The 18,777-nt window shown below is 41.4% G+C and overlaps 1 protein-coding gene across 1 annotated transcript in view; it reads right to left on the minus strand.

The window, feature by feature from the left end:
- The window catches only part of slc7a10a (solute carrier family 7 member 10a), a 97,440-nt gene that overhangs the window by 71,016 nt on the left and 7,647 nt on the right, over positions 1 to 18,777 (minus strand). The window contains exons 2-3 of the mRNA XM_090223377.1: positions 15,988 to 16,192; positions 10,576 to 10,727 (exon numbers count right to left, since the gene is read on the minus strand). Coding sequence (XP_090079503.1) covers positions 10,576 to 10,727; positions 15,988 to 16,192 — 357 coding nt within the window. The remainder of the gene's footprint in view (positions 1 to 10,575; positions 10,728 to 15,987; positions 16,193 to 18,777) is intronic.

The following is an 18,777-nucleotide window of genomic DNA, read 5'->3' on the forward strand; positions in this document are numbered from 1 at the left end:
AAATAAACTGCTTCCGATGCAGACAAATAAAACCCAGGGGACAATCTGGTATCTGGTCTAAAGTAGTGCACTATATAGGGAATAGGGTGCCATAGGGCTCTGGTATAAAGTAGTGCACTATATAGGGAATAGGGTGCCATAGGGTTCTGGTCTAAAGTAGTGCACTATATAGGGGATAGGGTTCCATTTGGGAAAACCCTGGCCTTTAAGAAGGCACCAGATTGTTGGCCCGTTGGCCCGTTGGCCCGTTGAACGCCCATTGGCCCGTTGGCCCGTTGGCCCGGTGTCACAGCGGTGTGGTCCCATTAACCTCGTGGCAATGGGAAAGGGCATCAGACCGGGTCAGTGTACTGAAGGGTTACATTCCCTGTGACTTTGTGACCCTGTGATGACCTGGCCGAGCCACGAAACCTATCCAGATATAGTATATTATCTCAGTGACTGTAGCTACTAAGACAGAGGCAGGGTAGTTAGAACCAGTGAGGACTGAGGAGTTGTAGCTACTAAGACAGAGACAGGGTAGTTAGAACCAGTGAGGACTGAGGAGTTGTAGCTACTAAGACAGAGGCAGGGTAGTTAGACCCTATGTCTTAGTAGCTACAACTCCTCAGTCCTCACTGGTTCTAACTACCCTAAATGACTCTCTACTGTAAGTCTCTCTGGATCAGAGAGTCTGTTAAATGACTCTCTACTGTAAGTCTCTCTGGATCAGAGAGTCTGTTAAATGACTCTCTACTGTAAGTCTCTCTGGATCAGAGAGTCTGTTAAATGACTCTCTACTGTAAGTCTCTCTGGATTAGAGAGTCTGTTAAATGACTCTCTACTGTAAGTCTCTCTGGATCAGAGAGTATGTTAAATGACTCTCTACTGTAAGTCTCTCTGGATCAGAGAGTCTGTTAAATGACTCTCTACTGTAAGTCTCTCTGGATCAGAGAGTCTGTTAAATGACTCTCTACTGTAAGTCTCTCTGGATCAGAGAGTCTGTTAAATGACTCTCTACTGTAAGTCTCTCTGGATCAGAGAGTCTGTTAAATGACTCTACTGTAAGTCTCTCTGGATCAGAGAGTCTGTTAAATGACTCTCTACTGTAAGTCTCTCTGGATCAGAGAGTCTGTTAAATGACTCCCTACTGTAAGTCTCTCTGGATCAGAGAGTCTGTTAAATGACTCTCTACTGTAAGTCTCTCTGGATCAGAGAGTCTGTTAAATGACTCCCTACTGTAAGTCTCTCTGGATCAGAGAGTCTGTTAAATGACTCCCTACTGTAAGTCTCTCTGGATCAGAGTCTGTTAAATGACTCTCTACTGTAAGTCTCTCTGGATCAGAGAGTCTGTTAAATGACTCTCTACTGTAAGTCTCTCTGGATCAGAGAGTCTGTTAAATGACTCTCTACTGTAAGTCTCTCTGGATCAGGGAGTCTGTTAAATGACTCTCTACTGTAAGTCTCTCTGGATCAGAGAGTCTGTTAAATGACTCTCTACTGTAAATCTCTGGATCAGAGAGTCTGTTAAATGACTCACTACTGTAAGTCTCTCTGGATCAGAGAGTCTGTTAAATGACTCTCTACTGTAAGTCTCTCTGGATCAGAGAGTCTGTTAAATGACTCCCTACTGTAAGTCTCTCTGGATCAGAGAGTCTGTTAAATGACTCTCTACTGTAAGTCTCTCTGGATCAGAGAGTCTGTTAAATGACTCCCTACTGTAAGTCTCTCTGGATCAGAGTCTGTTAAATGACTCTCTACTGTAAGTCTCTCTGGATCAGAGAGTCTGTTAAATGACTCTCTACTGTAAGTCTCTCTGGATCAGAGAGTCTGTTAAATGACTCTCTACTGTAAGTCTCTCTGGATCAGAGAGTCTGTTAAATGACTCTCTACTGTAAGTCTCTCTGGATCAGAGAGTCTGTTAAATTACTCTCTACTGTAAGTCTCTCTGGATCAGAGAGTCTGTTAAATGACTCTCTACTGTAAGTCTCTCTGGATCAGAGAGTCTGTTAAATGTGGAAATGATTGAGTGACTAGCAAATTACAACAATATATATATAAATATCTCTTTAAGGTAAGCAATGACTAAGATGATAATTGGGCGGCAGGTAGCCTAGTGGTTAGAGTGTTGGACTAGTAACCGAAAGGTTGCAAGTTCAAACCCCCGAGCTGACAAGGTACAAATCTGTCGTTCTGCCCCTGAACAGGCAGTTAACCCACTGTTCCTAAACCAGTTAACCCACTCTTCCTAGGCTGTCATTGAAAATAATAATTTGTTCTTAACTGACTTGTTAAATAAAGGTACACAATTATAATAAGAGGAACTGATGAAGCACCACCCAGTTTAGACATCACACCTTGGGTATTCTACTACCACACCTTGGGTATTCTACTACCACACCTTGGGTATTCTACTACCACACCTTGGGTATTCTACTGCCACACCTTGGGTATTCTACTACCACACCTTGGGTATTCTACTAAAAGGGGGCTGGTATTCTACTACCACAACGTTCAAGAGGAAGTTTAATAAAGCCGGATTTGACTTCCTTAATTATTTTACATACCTATTTGTAAAACAGATTGTATGACTTTGTGGCTGTGCCAGCTAGGGAACACTCTGCAGAACTGCCAACATTCATGGCAAATCAAACGCTAACCTGCGTTGACATGAGCATGCTGTATACCCAATGGCCCCTGGTCTAAAGTAGTGCACTATATATAGGGAACAGGGTGCCATAGGGCTCTGGTCTGAAGTAGTGCACTATATATAGGGAATAGGGTGCCATAGGGCTCTGGTCTGAAGTAGTGCACTATATATAGGGAATAGGGTGCCGTAGGGCTCTGGTCTAAAGTAGTGCACTATATAGGGAATAGGGTGCCGTAGGGCCCTGGTCTAAAGTAGTGCACTATATAGGGAATAGGGTGCCATAGGGCTCTGGTCTAAAGTAGTGCACTATATATAGGGAATAGGGTGCCGTAGGGCTCTGGTCTGAAGTAGTGCACTATATAGGGAATAGGGTGTCATTTGGGATTCAGACTTTTCCTTCCTTCTCCACTGTAGGAGGGACTGTAAAGGAGGCACTGTAAAGGAGGCACTGTAAAGGAGGCACTGTAAAGGAGGCACTGTAAAGGAGGTACTGTGAAGGAGATACTGTGAAGGAGATACTGTGGAGGGGGTATTGTAAAGGAGGTACTGTGAAGGGGGTACTGTGAAGGAGGTATTGTAAAGGAGGCACTGTAAAGGAGGTACTGTGAAGGAGATACTGTGAAGGAGATACTGTGAAGGAGGTACTGTAAAGGAGGTACTGTGAAGGAGGTACTGTGAAGGAGGTATTGTAAAGGAGATACTGTGAAGGGGGTATTGTAAAGGAGGTACTGTGAAGGGGGTACTGTGAAGGAGGTACTGTGAAGGAGGTACTGTGAAGGAGGTACTGTAAAGGAGGTACTGTGAAGGGGGTATTGTAAAGGAGGTACTGTAAAGGGGGTATTGTAAAGGAGGTACTGTGAAGGGGGTATTGTAAAGGAGGTACTGTGAAGGAGGTACTGTGAAGGAGGTACTGTAAAGGGGTATTGTAAAGGGGTACTGTGAAGGGGGTGCTGTGAAAGAGGTACTGTGAAATAATTACTGTGTGTCTAGAAGAGATATATCAGTTGTAAACCGTCGGAATGTCAAATAGCCAATAGGGTCTTGACCGTCCCCGCGCGCCCCTCCAGGGTTGGTTAGTAGGGTCGTCCCGCCCACTTTCTCCCGCCTGTCACCCAGTGACAGGGGTGTCATAGCAACTGTCACGGCAACCGTGGAAACAATACACAATGGCTTTGAGGACATGACCTTCTATTATCGGTGGAGTCAAACGCTGGTACCATTACGTAGTCTGACACACACACACACACCGCCTGGTACACACACACACACTGACGGGTCAGGTCAGGTCCCAACACAGGGGCTCGTCCCTCTTCCACCCCCCCACATACACACACTGGTCCGTAGAAAGTCATTCAGTGAACACACACACACACCATTACGTAGTCTGACACACACACACACACACACACACACACACTGATCAGGTGATTGAGGGCCAGCAACACAGGGGCTCGTCTCCACCCCCCCACACACAACCCATTTATTGAAAGTTATCAAGGGCACACACACACACACACACACGCCTGCCCTGGGACGCCCAAGCAAAAGGGGGCTGGTATGCTAACTAACACACACACACACACACACAAACACATCGCCACCCGCCACAGAGAGTCCTGCGCTGACATCCAGGGAACACACACACACATCGCCACCCGCCACGGAGAGTCCTGCGCTGACATCCAGGGAACACACACACACACATCGCCACCCGCCATGGAGAGTCCTGCGCTGACATCCAGGGAACACACGCACACACACACACACATCGCCACCCGCCACAGAGAGTCCTGCGCTGACATCCAGGGAACACACGCACACACACACACACATCGCCACCCGCCATGGAGAGTCCTGCGCTGACATCCAGGGAACACACACAGACACACACACATCGCCACCCGCCATGGAGAGTCCTGCGCTGACATCCAGGGAACACACGCTAGCACCACGGCTGGCAGGTTAATGAAAGTCAAAGGCTTCACATTCTGTCTCCAGAAATAGTGCTGCATGGCCAGCACACCGTCAATGTGCCAAGGCCGTGGGTTATGGTGAACCGTACACACACACACACACACACACACACACACACACACACACACACACACACACACATTCCTCCAACCCTGCTCCATCCGGTTTAGACAAGTTCAAACCAGCAGCTGACACAGAAAGACAGACAGACAGGTATGGTTTTCTCTACGGATACGGACCTCAGTCCTCATTAGATATGATGACACTACACCCTGATACGGACCTCAGTCTTCATTAGATATGATGACACTACACCCTGACTACCGATACGGACCTCAGCCTTCATTAGATATGATGACACTACACCCTGACTACCGATACGGACCTCAGTCCTCATTAGATATGATGACAATACAGCCTGACTACCGACACGGTCCTCAGTCCTCATTAGATATGATGACACTACACCCTGACTACCGATACGGACCTCAGTCCTCATTAGATATGATGACACTACACCCTGACTACCGATACGGACCTCAATCCTCATTAGATATGATGACACTACAGCCTGACTACCGATACGGACCTCAGTCCTCATTAGATATGATGACACTACACCCTGACTACCGATACGGACCTCAATCCTCATTAGATATGATGACACTACAGCCTGACTACCGATACGGACCTCAGTCCTCATTAGATATGATGACACTACACCCTGACTACCGATACGGACCTCAGTCCTCATTAGATATGATGACACTACACCCTGACTACTGATACGGACCTCAGTCCTCATTAGATATGATGACACTACACCCTGACTACCAATACGGACCTCAGTCCTCATTAGGTATGATGACACTACAGCCTGACCACCGATACGGACCTCAGTCCTCATTAGATATGATGACACTACACCCTGACTACCGATACGGACCTCAGTCCTCATTAGATATGATGACACTACACCCTGACTACCGATACGGACCTCAGTCCTCATTAGATATGATGACACTACAGCCTGACCACCGATACGGACCTCAGTCCTCATTAGATATGATGACACTACACCCTGACTACCGATACGGACCTCAGTCCTCATTAGATATGATGACACTACACCCTGACTACCGATACGGACCTCAGTCCTCATTAGATATGATGACACTACACCCTGACTACCGATACGGACCTCAGTCCTCATTAGATATGATGACACTACACCCTGACTACCGATACGGACCTCAGTCCTCATTAGATATGATGACACTACACCCTGACTACTAACTAGTAATTATTTTACTATACTACTAACTAGTCATTATTGTACTATACTACTACTACTAACTAGTCAGTATTGTACTATACTAATACTAACTAGTCATTATTGTACTATACTACTACTACTAACTAGTCATTATTGTACTATACTACTACTAACTAGTCATTATTGTACTATACTACTACTACTAACTAGTCATTATTGTACTATACTACTACTAACTAGTAATGATTGTACTATACTAGTACTAACTAGTAATGATTGTACTATACTACTACTACTAAATAGTCATTATTGTACTATACTACTACTACTAACTAGTCATTATTGTACTATACTACTACTAAATAGTAATGATTGTACTATACTACCTCTACTACTACTAACTAGTCATTATTGTACTATACTACTACTACTAACTAGTCATTATTGTACTATACTACTACTAACTAGTCATTATTGTACTATACTACTACTAACTAGTCATTATTGTACTATACTACTACTACTAACTAGTCATTTTTGTACTATACTACTACTAAATAGTCATTATTGTACTATACTACCTCTACTACTACTAACTAGTCATTATTGTACTATACTACTACTAAATAGTAATGATTGTACTATACTACTACTACTACTACTAACTAGTCATTATTGTACTATAGTACTACTACTAACTAGTCATTATTGTACTATACTACTACTACTAAATAGTCATTATTGTACTATACTACCTCTACTACTACTAACTAGTCATTATTGTACTATAGTACTACTACTAACTAGTCATTATTGTACTATACTACTACTAACTAGTCATTATTGTACTATACTACTACTAACTAGTCATTATTGTACTATACTACTACTAACTAGTCATTATTGTACTATACTACTACTACTAAATAGTCATTATTGTACTATACTACTACTACCAAATAGTCATTATTGTACTATACTACTACTAAATAGTAATGATTGTACTATACTACCTCTACTACTACTAACTAGTCATTATTGTACTATACTACTACTACTAACTAGTCATTATTGTACTATACTACTACTAACTAGTCATTATTGTACTATACTACTACTACTAACTAGTCATTATTGTACTATACTACTACTAAATAGTCATTATTGTACTATACTACCTCTACTACTACTAACTAGTCATTATTGTACTATACTACTACTAAATAGTAATGATTGTACTATACTACTACTACTACTACTAACTAGTCATTATTGTACTATAGTACTACTACTAACTAGTCATTATTGTACTATACTACTACTACTAAATAGTCATTATTGTACTATACTACCTCTACTACTACTAACTAGTCATTATTGTACTATAGTACTACTACTAACTAGTCATTATTGTACTATACTACTACTAACTAGTCATTATTGTACTATACTACTACTAACTAGTCATTATTGTACTATACTACTACTAACTAGTCATTATTGTACTATACTACTACTACTAAATAGTCATTATTGTACTATACTACTACTACCAAATAGTCATTATTGTACTATACTACTACTAAATAGTAATGATTGTACTATACTACCTCTACTACTACTAACTAGTCATTATTGTACTATACTACTACTACTAACTAGTCATTATTGTACTATACTACTACTAACTAGTCATTATTGTACTATACTACTACTACTAACTAGTCATTATTGTACTATACTACTACTAAATAGTCATTATTGTACTATACTACTACTAAATAGTAATGATTGTACTATACTACCTCTACTACTACTAACTAGTCATTATTGCACTATACTACTACTACTAACTAGTCATTATTGTACTATACTACTACTAACTAGTCATTATTGTACTATACTACTACTAAATAGTCATTATTGTACTATACTACTACTAAATAGTAATGATTGTACTATACTACCTCTACTACTACTAACTAGTCATTATTGTACTATACTACTACTACTAAATAGTCATTATTGTACTATACTACTACTAAATAGTCATTATTGTACTATACTACTACTACTACTACTAACTAGTCATTATTGTACTATACTACTACTAACTAGTCATTATTGTACTATACTACTACTACTAACTAGTCATTATTGTACTATACTACTACTAACTAGTCATTATTGTACTATACTACTACTAAATAGTCATTATTGTACTATACTACTACTAAATAGTCATTATTGTACTATACTACTACTAAATAGTCATTATTGTACTATACTACTACTACTACTACTAACTAGTCATTATTGTACTATACTACTACTAACTAGTCATTATTGTACTATACTACTACTACTAACTAGTCATTATTGTACTATACTACTACTAACTAGTCATTATTGTACTATACTACTACTAAATAGTCATTATTGTACTATACTACTACTAAATAGTCATTATTGTACTATACTACTACTAAATAGTCATTATTGTACTATACTACTACTAAATAGTAATGATTGTACTATACTACCTCTACTACTACTAACTAGTCATTATTGTACTATACTACTACTACTAACTAGTCATTATTGTACTATACTACTACTACTAAATAGTCATTATTGTACTATACTACTACCAAATAGTCATTATTGTACTATACTACTACTACTACTACTAACTAGTCATTATTGTACTATACTACTACTAACTAGTGATTATTGTACTATACTACTACTACTAACTAGTCATTATTGTACTATACTACTACTAACTAGTCATTATTGTACTATACTACTACTAAATAGTCATTATTGTACTATACTACTACTACTACTACTAACTAGTCATTATTGTACTATACTACTACTAACTAGTCATTATTGTACTATACTACTACTACTAACTAGTCATTATTGTACTATACTACTACTAACTAGTCATTATTGTACTATACTACTACTAAATAGTCATTATTGTACTATACTACTACTACTAAATAGTCATTATTGTACTATACTACTACTAACTAGTCATTATTGTACTATACTACTACTAACTAGTCATTATTGTACTATACTACTACTAAATAGTCATTATTGTACTATACTACTACTACTAACTAGTCATTATTGTACTATACTACTACTAACTAGTAATGATTGTACTATACTAGTACTAACTAGTAATGATTGTACTATACTACTACTAACTAGTCATTATTGTACTATACTACTACTAAATAGTCATTATTGTACTATACTACTACTACTACTACTAACTAGTCATTATTGTACAATACGACTACTAAATAGTCATTATTGTACTATACTACTACTAACTAGTCATTATTGTACTATACTACTACTAACTAGTCATTATTGTACTATACTACTACTACTACTACTAACTAGTCATTATTGTACAATACGACTACTAAATAGTCATTATTGTACTATACTACTACTAACTAGTAATGATTGTACTATACTAGTACTAACTAGTAATGATTGTACTATACTACTACTAAATAGTCATTATTGTACTATACTACTACTACTACTAACTAGTCATTATTGTACAATACGACTACTAAATAGTCATTATTGTACTATACTACTACTAACTAGTCATTATTGTACTATACTACTACTAACTAGTCATTATTGTACTATACTACTACTAACTAGTCATTATTGTACTATACTACTACTACTAACTAGTCATTATTGTACTATACTACTACTAAATAGTCATTATTGTACTATACTACTACTAAATAGTCATTATTGTACTATACTACCTCTACTACTACTAACTAGTCATTATTGTACAATACTACTACTACTAACTAGTCATTATTGTACTATACTACTACTAACTAGTCATTATTGTACTATACTACTACTAACTAGTCATTATTGTACTATACTACTACTAAATAGTAATTACTGTACTATACTATAACTACTACTAAATAGTCATTTGTACTATAGTACTACTACTAAATAGTCAGTATTGTACTATACTACTACTACTAAATAGTTATTGTACTGTAGTACTACTACTAAATAGTCATTATTGTACTATACTACTACTACTAACTAGTCATTATTGTACTATACTACTACTAAATAGTCATTATTGTACTATACTACCTCTACTACTACTAACTAGTCATTATTGTACTATACTACTACTACTAACTAGTCATTATTGTACTATACTACTACTAACTAGTCATTATTGTACTATACTACTACTAACTAGTCATTATTGTACTATACTACTACTAAATAGTAATTACTGTACTATACTATTACTACTACTAAATAGTCATTATTGTACTATACTACCTCTACTACTACTAAATAGTCAGTATTGTACTATAGTACTACTACTAAATAGTCAGTATTGTACTATACTACTACTACTAAATAGTTATTGTACTGTAGTACTACTACTAAATAGTCATTATTGTACTATACTACTACTACTAAATAGTTATTGTACTGTAGTACTACTACTAAATAGTCATTATTGTAGTATAGTACTACTACTAAATAGTCATTATTGTACTATAGTACTACTACTAAATAGTCATTATTGTAGTATAGTACTACTACTAAATAGTCATTATTGTAGTATACCACAACTAAATAGTGTTTATTATACTGGACTTACATATGCAGATGGTGGAGAGAAGCCTGGTGGCCAAGTATGGAGGGACACAGTTCTGGAAGGCCGGCTGCAGGACATAGTTGGAGAAGGTGAGAGCTATGACAGCCAGGGTGGTGGGGTACATGATGAGAACCGCGCTCCATAGGAGCAGGAACCTATAGGAAGACAGCACATATACTGTTAAAACTATATATATTTCTACTTGTATGTAGACAGTCAGGGTGACGCAGTCAAAATATGCATATAGACTGTAGACTTGTACATTGTTTATATTGTATGGCAGCTGTGGAGAGTGCTGGGCAAACTCAATGACTTATTTGACCTTTTCATGAACTCCGAGAGTCTCCTGCCTCTGAGACCTAAGTGACATCTTTGTGGACTCTCACTTGTAACGAGTATCATGGGGACGACCAGTACGATTTATATCTAATCCACTTTACACATTAAAACACAGCCTTCTTTGTACATGATTACAGGTCAACATGTAGAGGAGGAACGAAGGAAGGACCAGGATCTGTGGCCGTATTCAGACGGTCTCTCTCCCCCCTGAGTACTGATCTAAGACCAGTTATTTAGATCAGATAGTCTCTCTCCCCCTGAGTACTGATCTAAGACCAGTTGTTTAGATCAGACGGTCTCTCTCCCCCCTGAGTACTGATCTAAGACCAGTTATTTAGATCAGACGGTCTCTCTCCCCCCTGAGTACTGATCTAAGACCAGTTATTTAGATCAGACGGTCTCTCTCTCCCCCTGAGTACTGATCTAAGACCAGTTGTTTAGATCAGATGCCCCCATCCTGAGTACTGATCTAAGACCAGTTATATAGATCAGACGGTCTCTCTCCCCCCTGAGTAATGATCTAAGATCAGTTATTTAGATCAGACGGTCTCTCTCCCCCTGAGTACTGATCTAAGACCAGTTATTTAGATCAGATGGTCTCTCTCCCCCTGAGTACTGATCTAAGACCAGTTGTTTAGATCAGACGGTCTCTCTCCCCCCTGAGTACGGATCTAAGACCAGTTATTTAGATCAGACGGTCTCTCTCTCCCCCTGAGTACTGATCTAAGACCAGTTGTTTAGATCAGATGCCCCCCCTTGAGTACTGATCTAAGACCAGTTATATAGATCAGACAGTCTCTATCGCCCCCCTGAGTACTGATCTAAGACCAGTTATATAGATCAGACGGTCTCTCTCCCCCCTGAGTACTGATCTAAGACCAGTTATATAGATCAGACGGTCTCTCTCCCCCCCTGAGTACTGATCTAAGACCAGTTATTTAGATCAAACGGCCTCTCTCCCCCCTGAGTACTGATCTAAGACCAGTTATTTAGATCAGACGGTCTCTCTCCCCCCTGAGTACTGATCTAAGACCAGTTATTTAGATCAGACGGTCTCTCTCCCCCCTGAGTACTGATCTAAGACCAGTTATTTAGATCAGATGGTCTCCCTCTCCCTCTGAGTACTGATCTAAGACCAGTTATTTAGATCAGATGGTTTCCCTCTCCCTCTGAGTACTGATCTAAGACCAGTTATTTAGATCAGACAGTCTCTCTCCCCCCTGAGTACTGATCTAAGACCAGTTATTTAGATCAGAATGAGTACCGTTACATGCACACAGGGGACTAGATCCTAACTACAAAATACAATAAAACACTCAAACGTTTAACATGAGCATTATTTAATGTGAAATAAATGTGTTAACCCTCGCAAGGCTGCCGGCCCAGACCAGAAGGCTGGTGTGTTTACGAACATATTCAATCTCTCCCGATCCGAGTCTGTCCCCACATGCTTCAAGATGGCCACCATTGTTCCTGAAGAAGGCAAAGGTAACTGAACTAAATGACTATCGCCCCATTGCGCTCACTTCTGTCATCACGATGTGGTTTGAGAGACTAGTCAAGGACGTGGCTGATTTTCTTTCTGTAGTTTGTGGTTGCCTGTAGACCCTGCCACATATGTCCTGTGTCTGAGCCGTTGAATTGCAACTCTTTGTCCATATACTGACGTTTCGCTTGTCTGATTGCCTTGCGGAGGGAATAACTGCACTGTTTGTATTCGGCCAAATTCCCGGTCATCTTTCTGTGGTTAAATGCGGTGGTTCGCGCTTTCAGTTTTTTGCGAATTCCACCATCTATCCACAGTTTCTGGGTAGGGTAGGTTATAATAGTCACGGTGGGAACAACATCTCCTATGCACTTCCTTATAAAACTCACTCACTGAATCAACGTATAAATCTATATTATTATCTGAGGCTACCCGGGACACGTCCCAGTCCACGTGATCAAAACAATCTTGAAGGGTGGATTCTGATTGGGTCAGATCAGCGTTGCATGTTCCTAGTCACAGGTACATCCTTGTTTCAGTTTCTGCCTATAGGAGGGGAGAAGCAAAATGGAGTCATGGTCAGATTTGCCAAACGGAGGACGGGGGAGGGCCTTGTATGCATCGCGTAAGTTAGAGGAGCAGTGATCCAGAGTTTTGCCAGCCAGTCATAATAACTGATGAGAATTCTCTTGGGAGATAATACGGACAGCATTTGATTGTGAGGAATTCTAGGTCTGGTGAACAGAAAGACTTGAGTTCCTGTATGTTGTTACAATTACACCATGAGTCGTTAATCATGAAACATACACCCCCGCCCTTCTTCTTCCATGAGAGATGTTTATTCCTGTCAGCAAGGATGCACAAAGAATCCCAGTGGCTGTACCGACTCGGACAGCATGTCCCCAAAGAGCCATGTTTCCATGAAACAGAGTATGTTACAATCTTAAGGGTCTCTCTGGAAACCATCTGCCTTGTTTTCTAGAGACATTAGCGAGTAAAATAGTCAGAAGAGGTTCGCGCCTCAGAAGCCTGACCAGAAGGCCGCTCTGTCTACCTCTCCTGCGGCAACTTTGTTTTGGCTTAGCCTCTTGGGTTGTTCGAACGAAGGATCCACTTCGGGAAAGCCGTATTCCTGGTTGTAGTGCTGGTTAGTTGACATCTCTCTGATAACCAATAGTCCTTCCCGGCTGTATGTAATAAGACTTAAGATTTTCTGGGCTAACAATGTAAGAAATAATGCACAAAAAAATCTAAATACTGCATAGTTTCCTAAGGACTAGAAGCGAGGTGACCCTTTCTGTCGTCACCATCTTGCCATCTAGAGAGTTGGGATATTGAGGTTTCTGCATCATGATGCATTTAATAACATTCTATGGCAGCCATGTTGGCTCCTGTTAACAAAATGAGCATCAGGGTGATGTCTGGTCCTGTTGCAGACTGTGATGTCTGGTCCTGTTGGAGCCTGTGATACCTGGTCCTGTTGGAGCCTGTGATATGTGGTCCTGTTGGAGCCTGTGATACCTAGTCCTGTTTGAGCCTGTGATACCTGGTCCTGTTGGAGGCTGTGATACCTGGTCCTGTTGGAGCCTGTGATACCTGGTCCTGTTGGAGCCTGTGATACCTGGTCCTGTTGGAGCCTGTGATATCTGGTCCTGTTGGAGCCTGTGATACGTGGTCCTGTTGGAGCCTGTGATACGTGGTCCTGTTGGAGCCTGTGATACCTGGTCCTGTTGGAGCCTGTGATACCTGGTCCTGTTGGAGCCTGTGATACCTGGTCCTGTTGGAGCCTGTGATACCTAGTCCTGTTGGAGCCTGTGATACCTAGTCCTGTTGGAGCCTGTGATACCTAGTCCTGTTGGAGCCTGTGATACCTAGTCCTGTTGGAGCCTGTGATACCTAGTCCTGTTGGAGCCTGTGATACCTAGTCCTGTTGGAGCCTGTGATACCTAGTCCTGTTGACCGAAAGAACAAACGTTCTAAACCAGCTGATGAAAAGGAGAGAGCCATGATCCAGCTGATGGAAAGGAGAGAGCCAAGATCCAGCTGATGGAAAGGAGAGAGCCAAGAACCAGCTGATGGAAAGGGGAGAGCCAAGATCCAGCTGATGGAAAGGGGAGAGCCAAGATCCAGCTGATGAAAAGGAGAGAGCCAAGATCCAGCTGATGAAAAGGAGAGAGCCAAGATCCAGCTGATGAAAAGGAGAGAGCCAAGATCCAGCTGATGAAAAGGAGAGAGCCAAGATCCAGCGTCAGGAAACTGCAAACATACTGAGGTGGCAAATAGGGGGCAAATAGGGGGCAAATAGGGGGGAAATAGGGGGCTAATAGGGGGCAAATAGGGGGGAAATAGGGGGAAAATAGGGGGCAATGTCACTCCAACAATACGAATCAATTCATCCTTAACCGGAAAATACATTAACAAAAATATGTGAAACTCCTAGAACATTGTTCCAAAAGTTGCTTAAATGTCTGAAAAGAAAACCCATTTTGTAGACAGCCCCTTCGGGAGGTGTTCAGACCCCTGGACTTTTACCATATTTTGTTACATTACAGCTTTATTCTAAAATTTATTTACACACAATACCTCATAATAACAAAGCAAAAACAGGTTTTTAGAAATTTGAGCAAATTAATAAAAACATTCAAAAATGGAAATATCACATATACATAAGTATTCAGACCCTTTACTCAGTACTTTGTTGAAGCACCTTTGTCAGCGATTACAGCCTCCAGTCTTCATGGGTATGACGCTACAAGCTTGACACACCTGTATTTTGGGTAGTTTCTCCCATTCCTCTCTGCAGATCCTCTCACTAGTCCATGTTGTGGTCAGATGAATCCTGCCAGTCTTTTCACTAGTCCATGTTGAGGTCAGATGAATCCTGCCAGTCTTTTCACTAGTCCATGTTGAGGTCAGATGAATCCTGCCAGTCCTCTCACTAGTCCATGTTGTGGTCAGATGAATCCTGTCAGTCCTCTCACTAGTCCATGTTGTGGTCAGATTAATCCTGCCAGTCTTTTCACTAGTCCATGTTGTGGTCAGATGAATCCTGCCAGTCCTCTCACTAGTCCATGTTGTGGTCAGATGAATCCTGTCAGTCCTCTCACTAGTCCATGTTGTGGTCAGATTAATCCTGCCAGTCCTCTCACTAGTCCATGTTGTGGTCAGATTAATCCTGCCAGTCCTCTCACTAGTCCATGTTGTGGTCAGATGAATCCTGCCAGTCCTCTCACTAGTCCATGTTGTGGTCAGATGAATCCTGCCAGTCCTCTCACTAATCCATGTTGTGGTCAGATGAATCCTGCCAGTCCTCTCACTAGTCCATGTTGTGGTCAGATTAATCCTGCCAGTCCTCTCACTAGTCCATGTTGTGGTCAGATGAAACAATAGTAGCTCTATATCTTTCACTAGATTTGTTTTAATGGTCAATTAACCAACATTTCTGAAAATGTATATATCGTGTTTTGGAAAGAATTTCTTCCCTTCTACTCTGAGACGGGCCCTGGACATTTCTGAAAAAACCTGGGAATTCTGGGAAAGTTTCTGGGTTGTTCCCTAATCAGGATTGTGGACATAAAATAGACACGTACCCCACCAGTCCTCCGAATATCTCTGTGACGTAGGAGTAGTCTCCTCCTGACTTGGGAATGGTGACGCCCAGCTCAGCGTAACACATGGACCCCAGGGCGCAGATACCCCCTCCGCACACCCATACGATGAGGGACAGACCCACCGAACCAGCGTGCTCCAAAACACCCTTAGGAGAGATGAATATCCCCGAACCAATGATGTTACCTGGAGAACAAGAGAGACAGACAGATACATTAGTATCGAGTGTAGTAGTTTCCTGTGGTCTTCAACAACCTCCCAGTCCTGTCCCCTTGATGTGAGGGAGGAGAAATACATTAATATCAACTCTAGACTAACAGGTGTCTGTATAGAGCCTTGCTACTAACAGGTGTCTGTATAGAGCCCTGCTACTAACAGGTGTCTGTATAGAGCCTTGCTACTAACAGGTGTCTGTATAGAGCCTTGCTACTAACAGGTGTCTGTATAGAGCCTTGCTACTAACAGGTGCCTGTATAGAGTCTTGCTATTCTTTTTTCAAATGTCTTTCTACTGTTGTTTTATTTCTTTACTTACCTACACACACACACACACACACACACACACACACACACACACACACACACACACACACACACACAGAGCCTGTAAGTAAGCATTTCACTGTGAGGTCCACACCTGTTGTATTCGGCGCATGTGACAAATAAACTTAGATTTGATTTAATAGTTGGTCTTCAACAACCTCCCAGTCTTGTGCACTTGTTTTTTGTTTATAGTTGTGGGGTTGTTTATCATAACAAAAATCTGTTTTCTGTTCTAAACAACCCCCCCCCCCCCCCTAGTCATCACACAGCTGTTTCAGATCTGGGTTACAACCACAGTGACCTGAAATGACCATGGAGCTCTGGTGCTGTTTCCCATGTCCTAGTCTCTGGTGCTGTTTCCCATGTCCTAGTCTCTGGTGCAGTTTCCCATGTCCTAGTCTCTGGTGCTGTTTCCCATGTCCTAGTCTCTGATGCTGTTTCCCATGTCCTAGTCTCTGGTGCTGTTTCCCATGCCCTAGTCTCTGGTGCTGTTTCCCATGTCCTAGTCTCTGGTGCTGTTTCCCATGTCCTAGTCTCTGGTGCTGTTTCCCATGTCCTAGTCTCTGGTGCTGTTCCCCATGTCCTAGTCTCTGGTGCTGTTTCCCATGTCCTAGTCTCTGGTGCTGTTTCCAATGTCCTAGTCTCTGTTCTACAGGGTCAGTGAACTGGACTGTTACTACTGGCTAACACTGAGGTCTGTTACTACACTGTGTAACCCTGGACTAACACTGAGGTTTGTTACTACACTGTGTAACCCTGGACTAACACTGAGGTCTGTTACTACACTACGTAACCCTGGCTAACACTGAGGTCTGTTACTACACTGTGTAACCCTGGACTAACACTGAGGTCTGCTACTACACTGTGTAATCCTGGCTAACACTGAGGTCTGTTACTACACTACGTAACCCTGGCTAACACTGAGGTCTGTTACTACACTGTGTAACCCTGGACTAACACTGAGGTCTACTACTACACTGTGTAACCCTGACTAACACTGAGGTCTGCTACTACACTGTGTTACCCTGGACTAACACTGAGGTCTGCTACTACACTGTGTAACCCTGGCTAACACTGAGGTATGTTACTACACTACGTAACCCTGGCTAACACTGAGGTCTGTTACTACACTACGTAACCCTGACTAACACTGAGGTCTATTACTACACTGTTGAACCCTGGACCAACAAAGAGGCCTGTTACTACACTGTGTAACCCTGGACAAACACTGAGGTCTGTTACTACACTACGTAACCCTGGCTAACACTGAGGTCTGTTACTACACTACGTAACCCTGACTAACACTGAGGTCTGCTACTACACTGTGTAACCCTGGACTAACACTGAGGTCTGCTACTACACTGTGTAACCCTGGACTAACACTGAGGTATGTTACTACACTGTGTAACCCTGGCTAACACTGAGGTCTGTTACTACACTGTGTAACCCTGGACGAACACTGAGGTCTGTTACTACACTGTGTAACCCTGGACTAACACTGAGGTCTGTTACTACACTGTGTAACCCTGACTAACACTGAGGTCTGCTACTACACTCTGTAACCCTGACTAACACTGAGGTCTGTTACTACACTGTGTAACCCTGACTAACACTGAGGTCTGCTACTACACTCTGTAACCCTGACTAACACTGAGGTCTGCTACTACACTGTGTAACCCTGGACTAACACTGAGGTCTGTTACTACACTGTGTAACCCTGGCTAACACTGAGGTTTGTTACTACACTGTGTAACCCTGGACTAACACTGAAGGCTGTTACTACACTGTGTAACCCTGGACTAACACTGAGGTCTGCTACTACATTGTGTAACCCTGGACTAACACTAAGGTCTGCTACTACATTGTGTAACCCTGGACTAACACTAAGGTCTGCTACTACACTGTGTAACCCTGGACTAACACTGAGGTCTGCTACTACACTGTGTAACCCTGGACTAACACTGAGGTCTGTTACTACACTGTGTAACTCTGACTAACACTGAGGTCTGCTACTACACTGTGTAACCCTGGACTAACACTGAGGTCTGTTACTACACTGTGTAACCCTGGCTAACACTGAGGTATGTTACTACACTGCGTAACCCTGGACTAACACTGAGGTCTGCTACTACACTGTGTAACCCTGGACTAACACTTAGGTCTGCTACTACACTGTGTAACCATGGCTAACACTGAGGTATGTTACTACACTGTGTAACCCTGACTAAC

Source organism: Oncorhynchus mykiss, chromosome 26 (assembly GCF_057628025.1).
Source record: "Oncorhynchus mykiss isolate SJ-2025 chromosome 26, ASM5762802v1, whole genome shotgun sequence".
NCBI lineage: Eukaryota > Metazoa > Chordata > Actinopteri > Salmoniformes > Salmonidae > Oncorhynchus > Oncorhynchus mykiss.